Here is a 14,284-nt window from a genome sequence, read left to right as displayed (position 1 = left end):
AACAATTAACAGTTTAAAATCATTCCAAAATTGTAGGAATCTAACTTACAAAGAAACATAAGAAAAAGAAATAAGGAAAAATGGAAGTAAGGAACCCACACCCTACCGTTTTTCCTTTTTCACACTACACTTTTCCTTTAGCACACTCGTACTGTGATTGGCTGTATGCCTTCTTAGAGGGAACGAACCAGAAAAACATGCCCGAGGGAATAAGAAAAGTGCGCGCGATTCCTTCGGCGAAACGGCGACTCCCTAGCGCGCGCTAGCGAGCAATCTCCGCCGTGCCAGTCACTTGTTCTTTTTCGGTGTTACAGTCACCAATAACAAAAAGGATGCCCTTCAAGAAATAATGATACAAGCACAAACAAAAGAGTGTACAGTTTTACAAGCACAGGTTGTTGATGTTCTGCTTAAAACATACCCTGTTTAAATGTGATGCAGGTAAAACAAGTGTCACAGGCGACAGTGAATTCATCCAAATTGTTTTGTCATCAGAGAACACATATGATTCTCCCAAACAGTAAGCTAAACAAACACATTGGTGAAGCAGCATCTGGAGGCATCGGTACTAAGAACAGAAAAGTTCAGTGGAACTGGGTGATTTGCCGGACTTCAGGTTAACATACACCATAGCTTCCTTGACTTTCTGATGAAACGGTCTCCATTTTGGCAGTGCAGCAGCAATCTTGTGAACCCCTGGCCAATATTTTGTGCTGATTAATGCAAAACATTTTTGAGAATGCGGTCAATACAAAACAAGAATAAACGACTGGCATATCCACTCAATAAACCGTGTAAATATTTTGAAGGAAAAGATGCTGCTTTCATGTCTCGTGGGTGGTTGTCTTCATGCCGGCGGTGAGATCACGGCGACGTGATCCTGTCTCGCTGGGCATCGAGTGTGGTCTGCTCTTGTGCGATGCGAGGCAGTGCGTGGGACAGTGAAGGATGGCCTCTCGGGCTAGTGTGACGAAGAAGAACTCCTCGAGCAGGAGTTCACCTACTCCAGGAAGGCCGGATCCTGGGTAGGAGGAGGCTTTGCCTGGCCTTTCGGCCAAGCTGGGTGGTTTGGTCCTCACGGTGAAGGAGGCAGCGGGGTTAGTCGTGGAAGGTAATGACTCGATCTTGGTGAAGAACCCTAGATGGGTCGATGTTGGCAAGGTATGCACACTCCGCAAACTCCGGGAACGGCTCCACCCTGTGGTACTTGCTCGGACTGTTAACCTGATGCCCTTCCCTCTGGTTGTTCCTGCCAGTGCCGGAACTACCAGAGACTGCACTCTCTGGGATAAACGGGCTATCCATTCAGGGAGTGCCTTAGCGATTGCCAGCTAGCAGTTTTGGGTTTCACAGGCTATCCATACACCTGGGATAAACGCAGGGCAAGTGATGACAATGACCAGGTCCGGTTAGACCGAGCTGTGTACTCCAGCTCTTTGCTGGAGCTGTTTCCTAATTCCACTGAGCAACATGTCATGACAGAGGAGGCAGACCACCTGGCTCTGATCATTAAGCTACAGGAGGATGGGGGACCTAGTCCCTATACGTGACCAAAAGGGGTTTCAAGTTTGAAGAGACGTGGACAAAGCATAAAAACTATGAAAGCATGCATGATAAAGAACACGTGGCAACAGTGGTTTCAATTTAGGAACATAAATGGCTTCTGGAACAGTTTAAAATACATGTCCAGGAGTATACACACCTGGAGATCTGTGGTTTTTGGTTCAGTTAGAGGGGAAATCAGAAGACTACGGAGTAACCTAGAGAAGGCAATAATAAACCTGCTGGTACCCAATGGAGAATCTAGGAAAAATAATAGAGGGTAGGCTCAAAATATAGGAACGAACATTCTTACATGGAATTAAAATTTAAATCATACATCGATGAAATTCCTCTATTCTCCAAATATTGACAATGAAAGATTTAAGCTATGACTTCTAACTAAATAACAAAATCTTACCATATAGGAGTAGCTCCCTCTATCTAGCTAGAAATATATGGCGCACAAGTTTCTTAGTATATACCTTTAACTAGGTTTGCAAGCGGCACCCGCTGTCTCGCAAAACAAAATTTAGAGTAAAAAGAGGAGATTTAGCTAGCTTAGCGAAAACGTTTGCCCGCAAACCGCGACGCTCACCACCCTTGGCTTTCACCAACAACCAGGCCAACTATATGTGGATTATCCCACGAAATGGGTATCCAACTATCATTTCTTTTAGCATAGGTATCAAACTTCCTTGCTCTATAGTATCATCACCACCAGCTAGCTAGTTGGGCTGCAAGCTCTAATGCCCAAGTGTCATTTGCTTCATCTAGAATCGTGATGGTAGCTGCCACGTGGATTAACATGATCTGTTTTGTGATTACTATCAATAGCTGAAGGCTTATGCGTATGTACTAATTTAATTCAGCCAAAATCGGAGGGTATGCTTCAGCCTGTTGAAGCCTGGCTGATAGAATCGCCACGTGGTACCAGAGACTCAAGGGAGAGGTCCAGGAAATTGAGCACGAACTCCATGAGATGTACAACAGGGAGGAGGTAATGTACCGATAGTGGTCTAGAGTGGAATGGGCCTTTATTACAGGAGCATGTGTGCTGGCCTGTGCGTGATTTTTTTGAATGGAGAACCTCTGCTACCAGATTTCAATGATACGGTTCTAGTCTTGGTTCCAAGAGTTAATTCTCCGGAATTAATGACACAGTTCCACCTTTTTAGCCTGTGTGCTTTACAAGATATCATCCAAGTCTTAGCAAATAGACTCAAGGAAATTCTTACCATCTTGATATCAGAGAAGCAAAGCGCGTTTGTTAGGAGACGGCTAATCACAGATAATGTGTTCATTGCTTATGAGCGCATTCACTCAATCAGGTTTTATGTACAAAAAAGAATTGCACGCAGAAAGACCGAGCACCTTCTAAATTCTTGGTTCATATTAATCTAGTATCTATAAAAGGACCATGACATATGTATGACGCTCAACGGCTTTACTCACATCAGATAATGGCTACTAAACTGTTGCTATATGGCATATCCAAGAAAAAAGGAATACGTACCTGATATGTTACATTACACTAATCCGATAATTTCTCTTAGGTCAATTTCAGATGATGGGGAGAAGTGGACTTGTTGAGCAGACTGAACAGGTACAAGTGGCACCTTCTCAGGGGCAGGTTCATTATCTGTCAACACCCTAATAATAACTGATTGAAGGTTCACCAGCAATGATTCCCATTTATGATACAATGCTGCATCTAATTCTTTCCCTGAGAACTGAAATGAAAAACAGATAAATAACATCAACAATGAAAAATGGCATAATTAGTGAGAAATTGGTAGATATTAATACCTTTGAATGGCTAATCAGGCATCTTCCATAGTCAGTTTGTGAGAATAAAGTATCGAGATAATTCTTGTTTGTACCATCAGGAAGCTGAAACTTGTATCTGGCCAAGAACTCCAAGGGAACACGTACTGGAGGTGGAGTTTGGAAGTCATGAGTCCATTGAATCAAAATTTGAGTCAATGCAAGTTGAAGCCTTGTATTAGTCCTTGCACAGTTGATTACAGATGTGAACATGTTCAATCTCTGGGATGAGGACATGTTACAGAGAGGTCTAATCAGAGCAGCTCTGCTAGTTGAATTCAAACAAAGCTGAGGCTTGGTTAAAATCTGATCAATTTCCGTCAGCAGAGATTGAACATACATGGGATACCGGCGGATGCCGCATTGCATATAACTGAAATATGTATTCACAAGTTCCACAATGGTTGAATAGTCATTAAACAACCCCAACGGAGTAATCGCAGATAGTGTGGCATCACAGCTGACTATCTCAACTACACCTAGCTTGGAGTTGTAAAAGATATGATCAATTGGGACTGAACCATTGTAACAATATCCTGTATCATGCACTCGCTCGAAGCTATCAATTAGCAATGTGAAAGTCCTTCGAGAGTCAGGACCTAACTGAACTTCTGACGCATAACCACCCCACCAGAGATCATATGACAGGTTCACTCTCTCAAACCATAATTGGCACCGTTTGCTCTTCAAAAGACTGATATACATATCAAGTTCCAAACGATCTATTGTTTTCAGTCTTTTATTTGATTGACAGTTGCTTTCTCCTGATCTTCTAATATTAGTTCCACCTTTCAGGCGCAGATGAATGTGTAGAATAGAACCTGTCGTGATAGTTGTGCTTTTAATGATCTCATCTCCAGAGAAGTACTCTAGTTGACAACTAAAGTAACCGTCAACAAACGTAATTCCTTTGCTGCTAAGGGCAAGAGAAGCCACTGAACGTATCATGCAATTTCCATCCACCGGAAACTCAAAGTACAAGTTTAGGAATTCGATAACAACCTGCAGTACAAAAAAAACATAAACAAGACATTTCCAGAAAAAAAAGGCAACAAATAGGGCGATCTTAACTGGATGCAGGATTAATAAAGTATCCACGTGTTAGCTTATCATGTATTTTCATGTCTGCAGCTGTAGCATGTCATCATTACACGAAAGTTACTGTAGATTATGAGTGAACCTTCATGCAGCTAGTGTCCAACTTTGTTACTCCCTCTGTCCCAAATTAGATGTCACCGTTTTGTCTAGATTCGCATGTATCTATATACTAAAATGCGTGTAGATACATGTGTATCTAGACAAATTTGCGACAAGTAATTCAGGACATTGGGAGTACTATAATCGAATAAATTTTTCTACCATGATGACACATATACCAAATATGATCTTAAATTGCGAATTTAATATGTAATAAAGAAAGAATTAAGGATGTGTCACATATTACCTAACCATTCTCACTTTGTAATCTAATACAGATGTTGCAAGAGTATTATATTAAAGGGCCTGCTAGTACCTTAAAAGTTGCATTATTCGGTTCTGCACTGCCTGATGTACTGCTCGGAGCACTAGGAAGCTCAGCTCTGAAAAATATGCAAGTGAACTTATTAGAATGGAGGTCTTACAACAAAATTTGTAGAATATCTTATAAGGAATAAGAAAAGCAGAAAAGTCCAGAAATAGATGGATATAACTACAAACTTATGATGACAGTGTTACAGAGAACTTGAGAACTTGAAATACCAACAGAGAACTGACAAAAATTGTGCTTCAATCTAGAGGATGGTCAACCACGAGTAGGACAAATTTCAAGTGTTATGCCCTGTAGGGTTGCACGGAAGTACTACCTCTGATCACAATTAATTGACGCAAGACTACAAGTAATTACTACTGCTTCTCTTCAGAACTGTGCGTCAATTATATACGATCGGAGGGAGTACATCCAAGATCCAAAGTACACTTGTTTGTACTTGAGTACAATTGGAGTCCTGGTCTGCGAGGATCAAGGATCATGCTCACTACAGTAAGTGACTTCTTAATACTACGTTCAATCTTTACCTCAAACTATACTATGGTTATAAAAAAATGTAGTACAGTACATATGAAATTTATTTGCTAGAAATGATGTGGAACGTTGAGAATGATACATTGTTGCAGAAAGAGCATTTGAAAACTCAAGAAAAATGCATGTGATGTGCGTGCATTTATCAGTGCATCGATTCCACCAAAGCCACCACACATATGAAATATATATTAACTATTTCAGGCTGCTACACTTCATATTATTTGATCAAAAATTGTTAAGAGAACCAAGATCAATATCATTGAGACTTCAGAATAGTTTTGGGAAGTTCAATGTTGAGTTTATACAAGGTGATCCGCAAATATATCTTGTGAAACTATGTTACCCAAGTCAACATCATAATATAAAGAAATAAAGCAGAATTGAGCATACAAGTAAACCGTATCTGCAGAATAATAATTCAACCCAGCAGATTGTTCTATGATTTGAAGGGTGATCGTTTCTTACCCATGTTTAGAATTCAAGGAAGTAGTTGACAACCCCTGTAATTCAGGGCTGTATGATGTTGCTGACGTGATATTAAGTTTTTCAGGTTGTGCATGCTTGTGTTCCCTGCATTTAAAAAACCACACTCATTCTTAAGATAATGTCATAGCATTTTATCTGTATATGCTAGCCTGCCAATCTATCTACTACCTTTTCAAGTCGGTCCTTTTCATCATCTTACTGGCACCATTTCGTTGATTCAAGGTAATTTCGGAAGTTACTTGGGGAGGCCTGCTTGGTTTCCAATTTGCAGATTTCGTCAGAAGAGAAAAGGTTACAGTTTCATTCACCAATGCAGGTTTGACATTTCTGAATTCCCTGCATGAAACGTATTAGAATACTTTGTACAATATAACTAAGCTCACAAACAAGTAAGATCTCCATTGTCACAAATATTCTATATTATATTCCCTCCCACTACAGAATCAAAATAGCCCTGTTCGGAACTGATCCTCAAGTTGTCAGCATCATAATGAACAGTACATAATAAATAATTCACATAATTCACACTTGGTTGCATTGAATATCAAAGAAATTTCCAGGCGTAATACTCACATGTTGAAGGTAAACATACTAATACTCTTCGGAACTGACTCGACATCGAAGTCAATTGTGTCTTTTCCAGATTTTGGTACCTTCCAGGACAAGAGAAAATCATTGCCATAGCCTTCATCTGCTAACAAATATCATGAATACACCAGGTTAAACCGGTACAGTTGTAAAAAGACATTTTCCAAATCAACCGTTCAGATCTATAAATACAGTTCGTACACCATGAATTTAATTTCGTGCAGCTAAGCAGGAAGGAATTACAATGGGCATGACTTTTACACAGTTTCAATCAGAAATATTCATTTTAGCAGTATCAGATAAGTTTGACTACAGTGCAGCATAAACAAGGAAGCAATGTGCACTGATGAGCTACTATCATATCAATAACAAATACATACCAATGGCTGAACTTTCACTTTTAGCATTTGCATTAGAGACATATCTTTTTCCCGATTCGCCCATAATCAATTTAACTGTGGGCTGCATGTAAAAGCAAAACAGAAATACTTTAGTAAGCACCCGAAGACACAAAGTGGACGAGAAACCATGCACGGCAATATTATTAACACTGAATCACTAGATACGGGAAATATCTAAATACATTTGTAACTTTGGGGATATTTTAATTGTACTAGAGTAATATTAGGAATAGGTCAATTCATATATGTATCTACCACCACTATGCTTAACAGGAAATGCTGTAGTATGTGCAGTGTCGTCAGCAAAAAGGAAGCCTTCCTTTATTATACAATTAAAAGAATGAATAGTATGTTCTTCAAAAAAAACCTAGGAGGTTCACAAGATGGTATACATCCTCTATAGAAAAGAACCATAACAATTGACAGAGCCTTTGATTATACATGTCCAGAAAATCTTAATTACAAACGTTTTACAGTTGAATTACAGAGCAAATAGCATACCAGAGACAAACATGCCACATACAGGTTCCGAGGAAGTAAGGATACATCTATTCATAAACACACACATCACCTTAAAGAACGAAGTGTATATTCAGTAAACCCTAACTCCCTGACAAGCATGAGTCTCATAAGACACATGTACATACATGTGATTTGTGTTCCGGGTAATTTAAGTGCAGCAGCGGCATATTCGAAAACAAGAAAGTATGTTAAAAGTCAAACTGGCCAAAACCATGGCACATACCTTCCATTTGGTACTGTTCAAATCCAATGATTCGGTATTAAGAAGACCAAGTTCATCAAGCTCTTGCTTCACTTGCAAAACAAACTTATAGATAGTTGCATCATTAGTGGCACTGCAATCGCATTTACGCCTCTCTGCATCAGTAACAATATTTGTCCATTTGGTTCCACTTTTATACATTGCATAAGCATTCCCAACAATCCAAAGACAGTGCCTGCATGAAATAAAGCATCAATCAATTGGTTTATATCACCAATCTGACATACTTTCAACAGAAATTAACAAAAGCCTACAGAAAGAAATTGATGTGCACCTTGCTCTAGTAAGAGCAACATTTGTTCTTTGGTTATCAGCAAGAAATCCAACAGGTCTCCCATCGAATCTAACAGTTGATGCTATTATTATAACACCCTCTCCTTGGAAACCATCAATGGACTTCACCCTCACACGAAAGCCATCACATGTATCGTATTTTTTGCCAAGTCGACTTTTAATTGCATCAACTTGAGCATCATATGGAGAGACCACGCTGATGCTGAGCCCTTGGCCTGTCCTTTTCCAAGCTGCAGAAAAAGCTATAGTGTTACTGATCTTCAGGGGTAAGGCTACTGAAAGAATATTCTTTCAGCACACTTAATTCCAGTCTGTATCACCAAATAATTAACATATCACTGCTTTTCTTCTCTGAAGATAAAAGAAGTTACTAAAAATGGGTCCATGCAGTGGCCGGCGACTCTAATAGAGCATGATGTTTCATCTTTCATGTCATCTACTTTATTACTGATCTTGAGGGGGAGGCTAGTGAAAGAATTTTCTTTCAGCGCACTTAACTTAATTCTTTATCACCAAATAATTGACATATCACTGTTTTTCTGCTCTAAGTAAAATAGAAGTTACTAAAATATGCAGTGGTCGACGACTCTAATAGAGCATGATGTTTCATCTATCATGTAATCTACTTTATGTTCTCCTTATTCAAAATAAAAATGTAACGTTTTCTACTGAACAGGGCAGCAAAATTAAATTTTCATAAAGCCAGGGAGGAATGTAAAACAACTCTATTTTCAATGCAATGAAGCGTAAAAATCTTTTGCGTTTTCTTAAAAAAATAAAGCCGGATTGATGCAACTACCATATCATGAGTTACACATATATAAAACCGGACCCTTGAACATAGATTAGTGTAGTGAACACATTCCTACCAATGAAGGTTATGCGGTACGCAGCAAAAGAAAGGAAGACCACGTAAGCCTCTAAAGATCTAATGTTATAATAGCCATGTAGCTTCATAAAAAAAGTAGAAAGGGCATTAAGGTCAGAGAGAGGATAGGGTTCAGCGCTCACATACATTTAAAGATGGTATGGATTAGGTGCGAAACAACAGCAACTTCAACCATGTTTCTCCGACTGTTTCCCGTGCCCTTTTTGTCTGCCCTTCCATCACTGACATTTATAAACGTGTAGGTGCCAAAAGGGAGGCATGTGTAATCCTTACTATAACTAGGACACAGGACATTGGGACCATCCAAACTCTTCTTCTCATAAAATTGAGCATTTGGAAATAAGCTGATACAAGGATTCATGCGATACTGTATATGCAACAAATGTTGTCCAAATTTTAGCATAACCAATCTCCCATAAAGACTTGTCCCAAATCCAACTTCTTTGCATACCTAGAAACAAACAATGAAAGGTAAGAATTAAAATTATAAAAAATGGATCAATAACAAAGGAACACAAAAGAAAGATATGGCGTTCACCACTTCTCAAGAATAACATGTTGTGGCATTTCACTACCAAAATTTTATCTTGTTGATAAATGCACCAATGACTAACAAATGAAACAAGACAGTACAAAGGAGACAAAACCTTACTTTGTTTTTAACCATTGAGCTCAGCTGACAGTCATCTCCTACCAAAACAACATGTTTCACCCAATGCAGACGTAGTGGGATCACCAATTCACACTCCCGCACTTGAGCAGCTTCGTCAACAATTAAAACGTCAAGGGGTGAGCTTAGATCTGACCTTGTTTCTTCAATCAGAGGCACACGATACGATAGATAGTGATCAAGTGATTTCAAGTTGCAGGGAATAGTCTCAATCTAAACATAAACAAAAGAGAAGATGTTATAAATGGAACATGATTATAGCTAGCAAAAGATTATCCAACAGTTCCTCGAGCACAAAAATGGCATGTAATAGGTGCAAACAGAAAAGCTATCTGGTCAATATCATTTGCTGCAAAAACAAGCAAAGATCAATGCAGCGGTTAAGCTGCTCATATCACAAAGAGATTACTACCATACCAACCTTAGACATAATTTTTGTGCAACAAGTACTATGCCACTATACGATGATTAGCAATACAAAACAATCCACTCAGCAGATGCCAGTCACACTTCCCTGACACGTGTGCAGAAACCCAGACTAAACCCTAGCGCACGGGCTAAACCACGCATCCAGAGCACCATTATCCGGTGGATCCAACTGACCAACTTCAATTACGCACAGAAAAAGCAGCCAACGACGGTACTGTATAAATTTATAATGGTAATGAAAATAGCAAATATTATCAAATTTGTTGGGGCTAAGAGAGACTTGATTACTGTGAAACTGTTATTCATGTCTGTACAGAAGGAAGTCCTTTACATATTGGCTCATGATATTATATTGAGAAATATTGCATGTTTGAGTTTATTCAAGTCTACCTGAAAACCAATATCCTTTGCAACTTTGAGTCGGAAGCCCTTCTGGTATTCATCATCAACAGAAGCCTCAGTTACCATTGCTAAACAATATGTCAGACCATGGTCTGCAGCTTCAGGTTTCATGCTAGAAAAAATAAATATGTCAGCATTCCTTGCAGCATAAGCCCCAGTAGAAAAACCAGCCTCATTGTCCCAGAAGTCCACATGCATAAAGTATGAACCAGACTCCATGGAAAGTATGTTTGGTGAGGGTGTTTCCATGATGAGTTCAAGGCAGGAGCATAGATCTGACCTTGTTTCTTCAATCAGAGGCACATGATCCGATATGAGATAGTGATCAAGTGACTTGAAGTTGCAGGGAATAGTCTCAACCTAAACACAGAAGAGAAGATGTCATTAATAAAACATGCCTATAGCTAGCAAAATATTATGCAAAAGTTCCTTGAGCACAAAAACGACATGTAATAAATGCCAACAGAAAAGCTATCAGGTCAATATCATTTATAATGCAAAAACAAGCAAAGATCAATGCAGGCCTTAAGCTGCTCATATCACAAAGGGGTTACTACCGTACTCAACCACAGACATAATTTGCCACAGCAAGGTAGTTTATAACTTCTGCCACCAAATTGTACAACATTTCAACATGTAACTCTCTCGCTAGGATACATGACTTGCACATCTCCCAACAGCCATTTACAATTTGCAGCACTATCATCTAAAGGTTTTTCATGGAACAAGACATGCTAGATAATGCTCCAGCCCACTAAAACTTGCCAAACTATGGTGCATCATGAGCATAGCAAATCAGTGTGCCATTCTTCTCGACCAGTAATGGGCACCTCCAACAGTAACATAAAACCATGCATATAAGAGTCTGGTATCAAGAGCAACATGTAATTTCCTGACTGTCCTGTATCACCACCAAATGTGCAACGTACAGTTATAGCACTACAAAGATTGACAGCACAAAACAAGGCAGTCAACACATGACTTACACACTTGGCATTTCCTAACCTCCACTTAAAATTTAGAGCACGTTATCATCTCTAAAGTTCTTTGAAACAGGCCATGCTACAGCTCACTGAAATATTTCCCAAATGATGGTGCGCCATGGACACAGCAACTCCATCTCGGTAACACAAGATTATGCATAACAAGTAGTTAAGGCAAATCAGTCACACATGTAGCACCAACAGCTAGCAACAACGTAATTTCCTCAACCGCCACGATTCACCACCAAGCGGTGCAACAAGTATTATATGCCACTATGTATATACAATGAATAGCAGAAGAAAACAAGGGACTCAGCACATGCCAGCCGCAGTTCCTTGACACAGCTGTGAGCAGAAACCGCCCCTAAACCCTAGCGCACGGAGTGAACCGCGCATCCAGAGCACCATTATCCGGCGCATCCAGCTGACCAACTTCATATTGCACACCGAAAAAAGCAGGCAACAACGGTGCGCTAAACGCGATTGACTAAAAAAAGTGACCGGATTTAAGCGCGAGGAGAAATCTAGCGCGTGAACGCACGCATGCATAAACATCGCTGTCCCGAAGGCCGAACATGTGCACGCACAGCCACAGATTCGCCGATTCGAAAGGGAAAATGGAAAGAGGCCGCGAGCTCGCGACCGCGCCGCGCGCGCCCGCTCAGATCATCGTCGAGAACTAGCAAGCGGGGTAAACCGATCACGCATCGGAGCCCGTACGTACGTGCGCTCGAAGATTCAAAAAAAAAAGGGGGGGGGGGCTCAAGATCGCGACGACCCGCCCGCACAAATCATCATCATCCGGAACCGGAACAAGCGGCGCTAGCCAAAGGAGGGGACCGAGAGCACGCACCTTGTCTCCGTAGAGGTCGTCGGCGGTGATCCCCGTTGCCGACCAGGAGGGCATCACGTCGTCGAAATACATCTCCCCCATGCCGCGGCACGGCCGGGGGCTCACGAGCCGCTCACTTGCGAGCACCGGAGCAAGCAGGCGGCATTCGCGAGGAGGAGGAGGAGGAAGGGGGTTTCCGCCGCCTCGTGGAGGAGGAGTCGCTTCGAGACAAGGCAATGGTGGTGTGCCTCGAGAAAAGCAGAGAGCGATCAACTTGGAGGAGGGGAATGGGGATGGGATGTCTGTCTGCTGCACTGCGCAGAAATCTTTTGCGTCTGCGAGAAGATACTAGTCCGTAGAGGAGAGGGAGGGCTTTCGGGGTTCTAGGGGCAGCGTTGGGAGCCGGGCCCATTTCCACAGAGACCGTCGCGGTGAAAGGATGGGGGAATGGCCCCGCTTTCGTGGCCGAAGCACCGGGTACATACGGTAAAAAACTTGACGGTAAAAATACGGGGTTACTCGACAGCCTCTCTTTTTCCTCTGGTCTTTCGACAGTCTTTGTTTCTTTCCCCCGCGTCCCGTGCTGAGGGAGGCGGCGGGTGCGTGCCCGGCGACCCGTCATAGAGGATCAACCATGGTGAGACGCGCATGTAGCGCAGTGGTTGTGCGCGGCAGTGGCCGGCCAGCCCGTCCCAGGTTCGAGTCCCGTTGGTGGCCGAAATTTCTGGGATGTCTCACCGGGGCTCTGGGTCCCAAATAAAATCCCCTCCACACATATGTGCCACAACTACTAGCTCCTAGGGACACTCAAATTATGTGTGCTGTGTGTATAGTTCTAGAGTCTAACTTGTGCACTAGTGGTGTGCGTGTGTGTGGTGTGAGTGTGGTGTTGAGTTAGTGCATAAGTTCAGATACTACAGCTGTAACACAGATCGAGGGGTCTCAAAAAAAAAAAAAAAAAAAAAAAAAAAAAAGAGGATCAACCATGGCAATGACGCTACGTAAATAAACAACTAGATTTAGAGGTGCACCCACATATTTATGATAATAAATATTAGGCAAGACATGATAATACTTTTTTTAGGTTCAAAGCAAAATAAATATGATGAAATTAGGATAAACACTTACATTTGAAACAGAGAAACAAACATCTTAACGTGGAGTGAGAATATGTACTGGTTAAGCTAATATTAATATTCTTCTAAGCCTGTTATATAACATAGCCGATGAAATTCTTGTGTACATTCTATGAAAATCTAGCCAAGGTCTACCGCTAGCAGCCTGCAAACATGTGAGCACCATCTAAAGCAACATGAATTTTGAAAAGTAAAATCGAGCTTGGCCACCAGGTGACAAGGTATCAACTTGTCAATGCCTATGGATTGTAGGTTAGGGTTTAGTTGGAAGTAGAGGGTAAGTAGATCTCGAAGGTTTCAGCCGAAAAGTACTCGACGATTATGAAAATTAGGGTTTGTAGACAATGATTCGATTCCTTCTTCGTCCCTCGACTCCCCCTTTATATAGGAGGTGGAGCCGAGGGATTCGTGCTATACAAGTTACAGAGTCCGGGACGGTTTCTAACTCATCCCGCCAGATTACAAATAACACTTCCTATTACAACTCTTAACTTTCCTTAATATAGCTTGGGCTCCCGGATCTTCTTATTCTTCGGGTAGTGGGCCTCCAGTAAACCCCGGGTACCATCTTCGGCAGGCCCATTTGGGATGCCTATGTCAGTAGCCCCCGAGATTTTGCTTGAATCGTAGAATCAGGGAAAATCTCCACTGTTTATTTTTATTCGAAAGCTTTAACTTTTTTTTTATATTTCTTCACATAAAATTCTATATTGTACAGGGATAATGGTAGTTGGGGCTAGTTCATCTGACGGATCAGGTACTAGTTAACTGCTCTAGTGGCAATCCGCAAAAACCTACTTCAAAATCACGTCCCTGGACATGATCTCGGGATACTGGTGTAAACTTCGACAGGTGCCGCTTAAGGTCTTACCATTCTGTCGAGTCCCAGTCAAATTTATCGGGTACCTAACGCGTCCGTTAGGATTTTTCTTCGTATCTGTTGATACGGATAAAAGTAGCAG

General features: G+C 41.2%; 1 protein-coding gene across 3 annotated transcripts; it reads right to left on the bottom strand.

Annotated features, from left to right (window-relative positions):
* Positions 1 to 333: 333 nt before the first annotated feature.
* Positions 334 to 12,541, bottom strand: LOC127298593 (uncharacterized). Of its 3 annotated transcripts, none has more exons than XM_051328445.1 (15): positions 12,208 to 12,541; positions 10,652 to 10,731; positions 10,360 to 10,483; positions 9,523 to 9,753; positions 8,997 to 9,321; positions 7,962 to 8,211; positions 7,649 to 7,862; positions 6,883 to 6,964; positions 6,488 to 6,608; positions 6,083 to 6,250; positions 5,894 to 5,998; positions 4,880 to 4,946; positions 3,349 to 4,368; positions 3,056 to 3,272; positions 334 to 713 (listed from the first exon to the last, which is right to left on the bottom strand). In XM_051328445.1, exons 1-14 carry the CDS (start codon positions 12,286 to 12,288, stop codon positions 3,069 to 3,071), a joined length of 3,072 nt encoding a protein of 1,023 aa, XP_051184405.1. In that variant the 5' UTR covers positions 12,289 to 12,541; the 3' UTR covers positions 334 to 713; positions 3,056 to 3,068. The 3 variants fall into 3 exon arrangements, with proteins under 3 accessions (XP_051184405.1, XP_051184404.1, XP_051184406.1); XM_051328444.1 differs by having other exon boundaries at positions 334 to 696; positions 12,208 to 12,540; XM_051328446.1 differs by having other exon boundaries at positions 334 to 696; positions 6,488 to 6,605; positions 12,208 to 12,540.
* Positions 12,542 to 14,284: the final 1,743 nt, after the last annotated feature.

This window comes from Lolium perenne, chromosome 5 (genome assembly GCF_019359855.2).
Source record: "Lolium perenne isolate Kyuss_39 chromosome 5, Kyuss_2.0, whole genome shotgun sequence".
Taxonomy (NCBI): domain Eukaryota; kingdom Viridiplantae; phylum Streptophyta; class Magnoliopsida; order Poales; family Poaceae; genus Lolium; species Lolium perenne.
The sequence above is the reverse complement of the archived record's forward strand: the minus strand, read 5'-3'. Positions and strand labels throughout refer to the sequence as shown.

Excerpts from the sequence above, each read along its gene's own strand:
- LOC127298593 (XM_051328445.1), bottom strand. The coding sequence starts at position 12,288 with ATGGGGGAGATGTATTTCGACGACGTGATGCCCTCCTGGTCGGCAACG. Across the intron at positions 9,322-9,522 it reads GCTCAATGGTTAAAAACAAA|GTATGCAAAGAAGTTGGATT; the intron begins GTAAGGTTTTGT and ends GTTTGTTTCTAG. Across the intron at positions 8,212-8,996 it reads AATCCATACCATCTTTAAAT|CTTGGAAAAGGACAGGCCAA; the intron begins GTATGTGAGCGC and ends CTTTTTCTGCAG.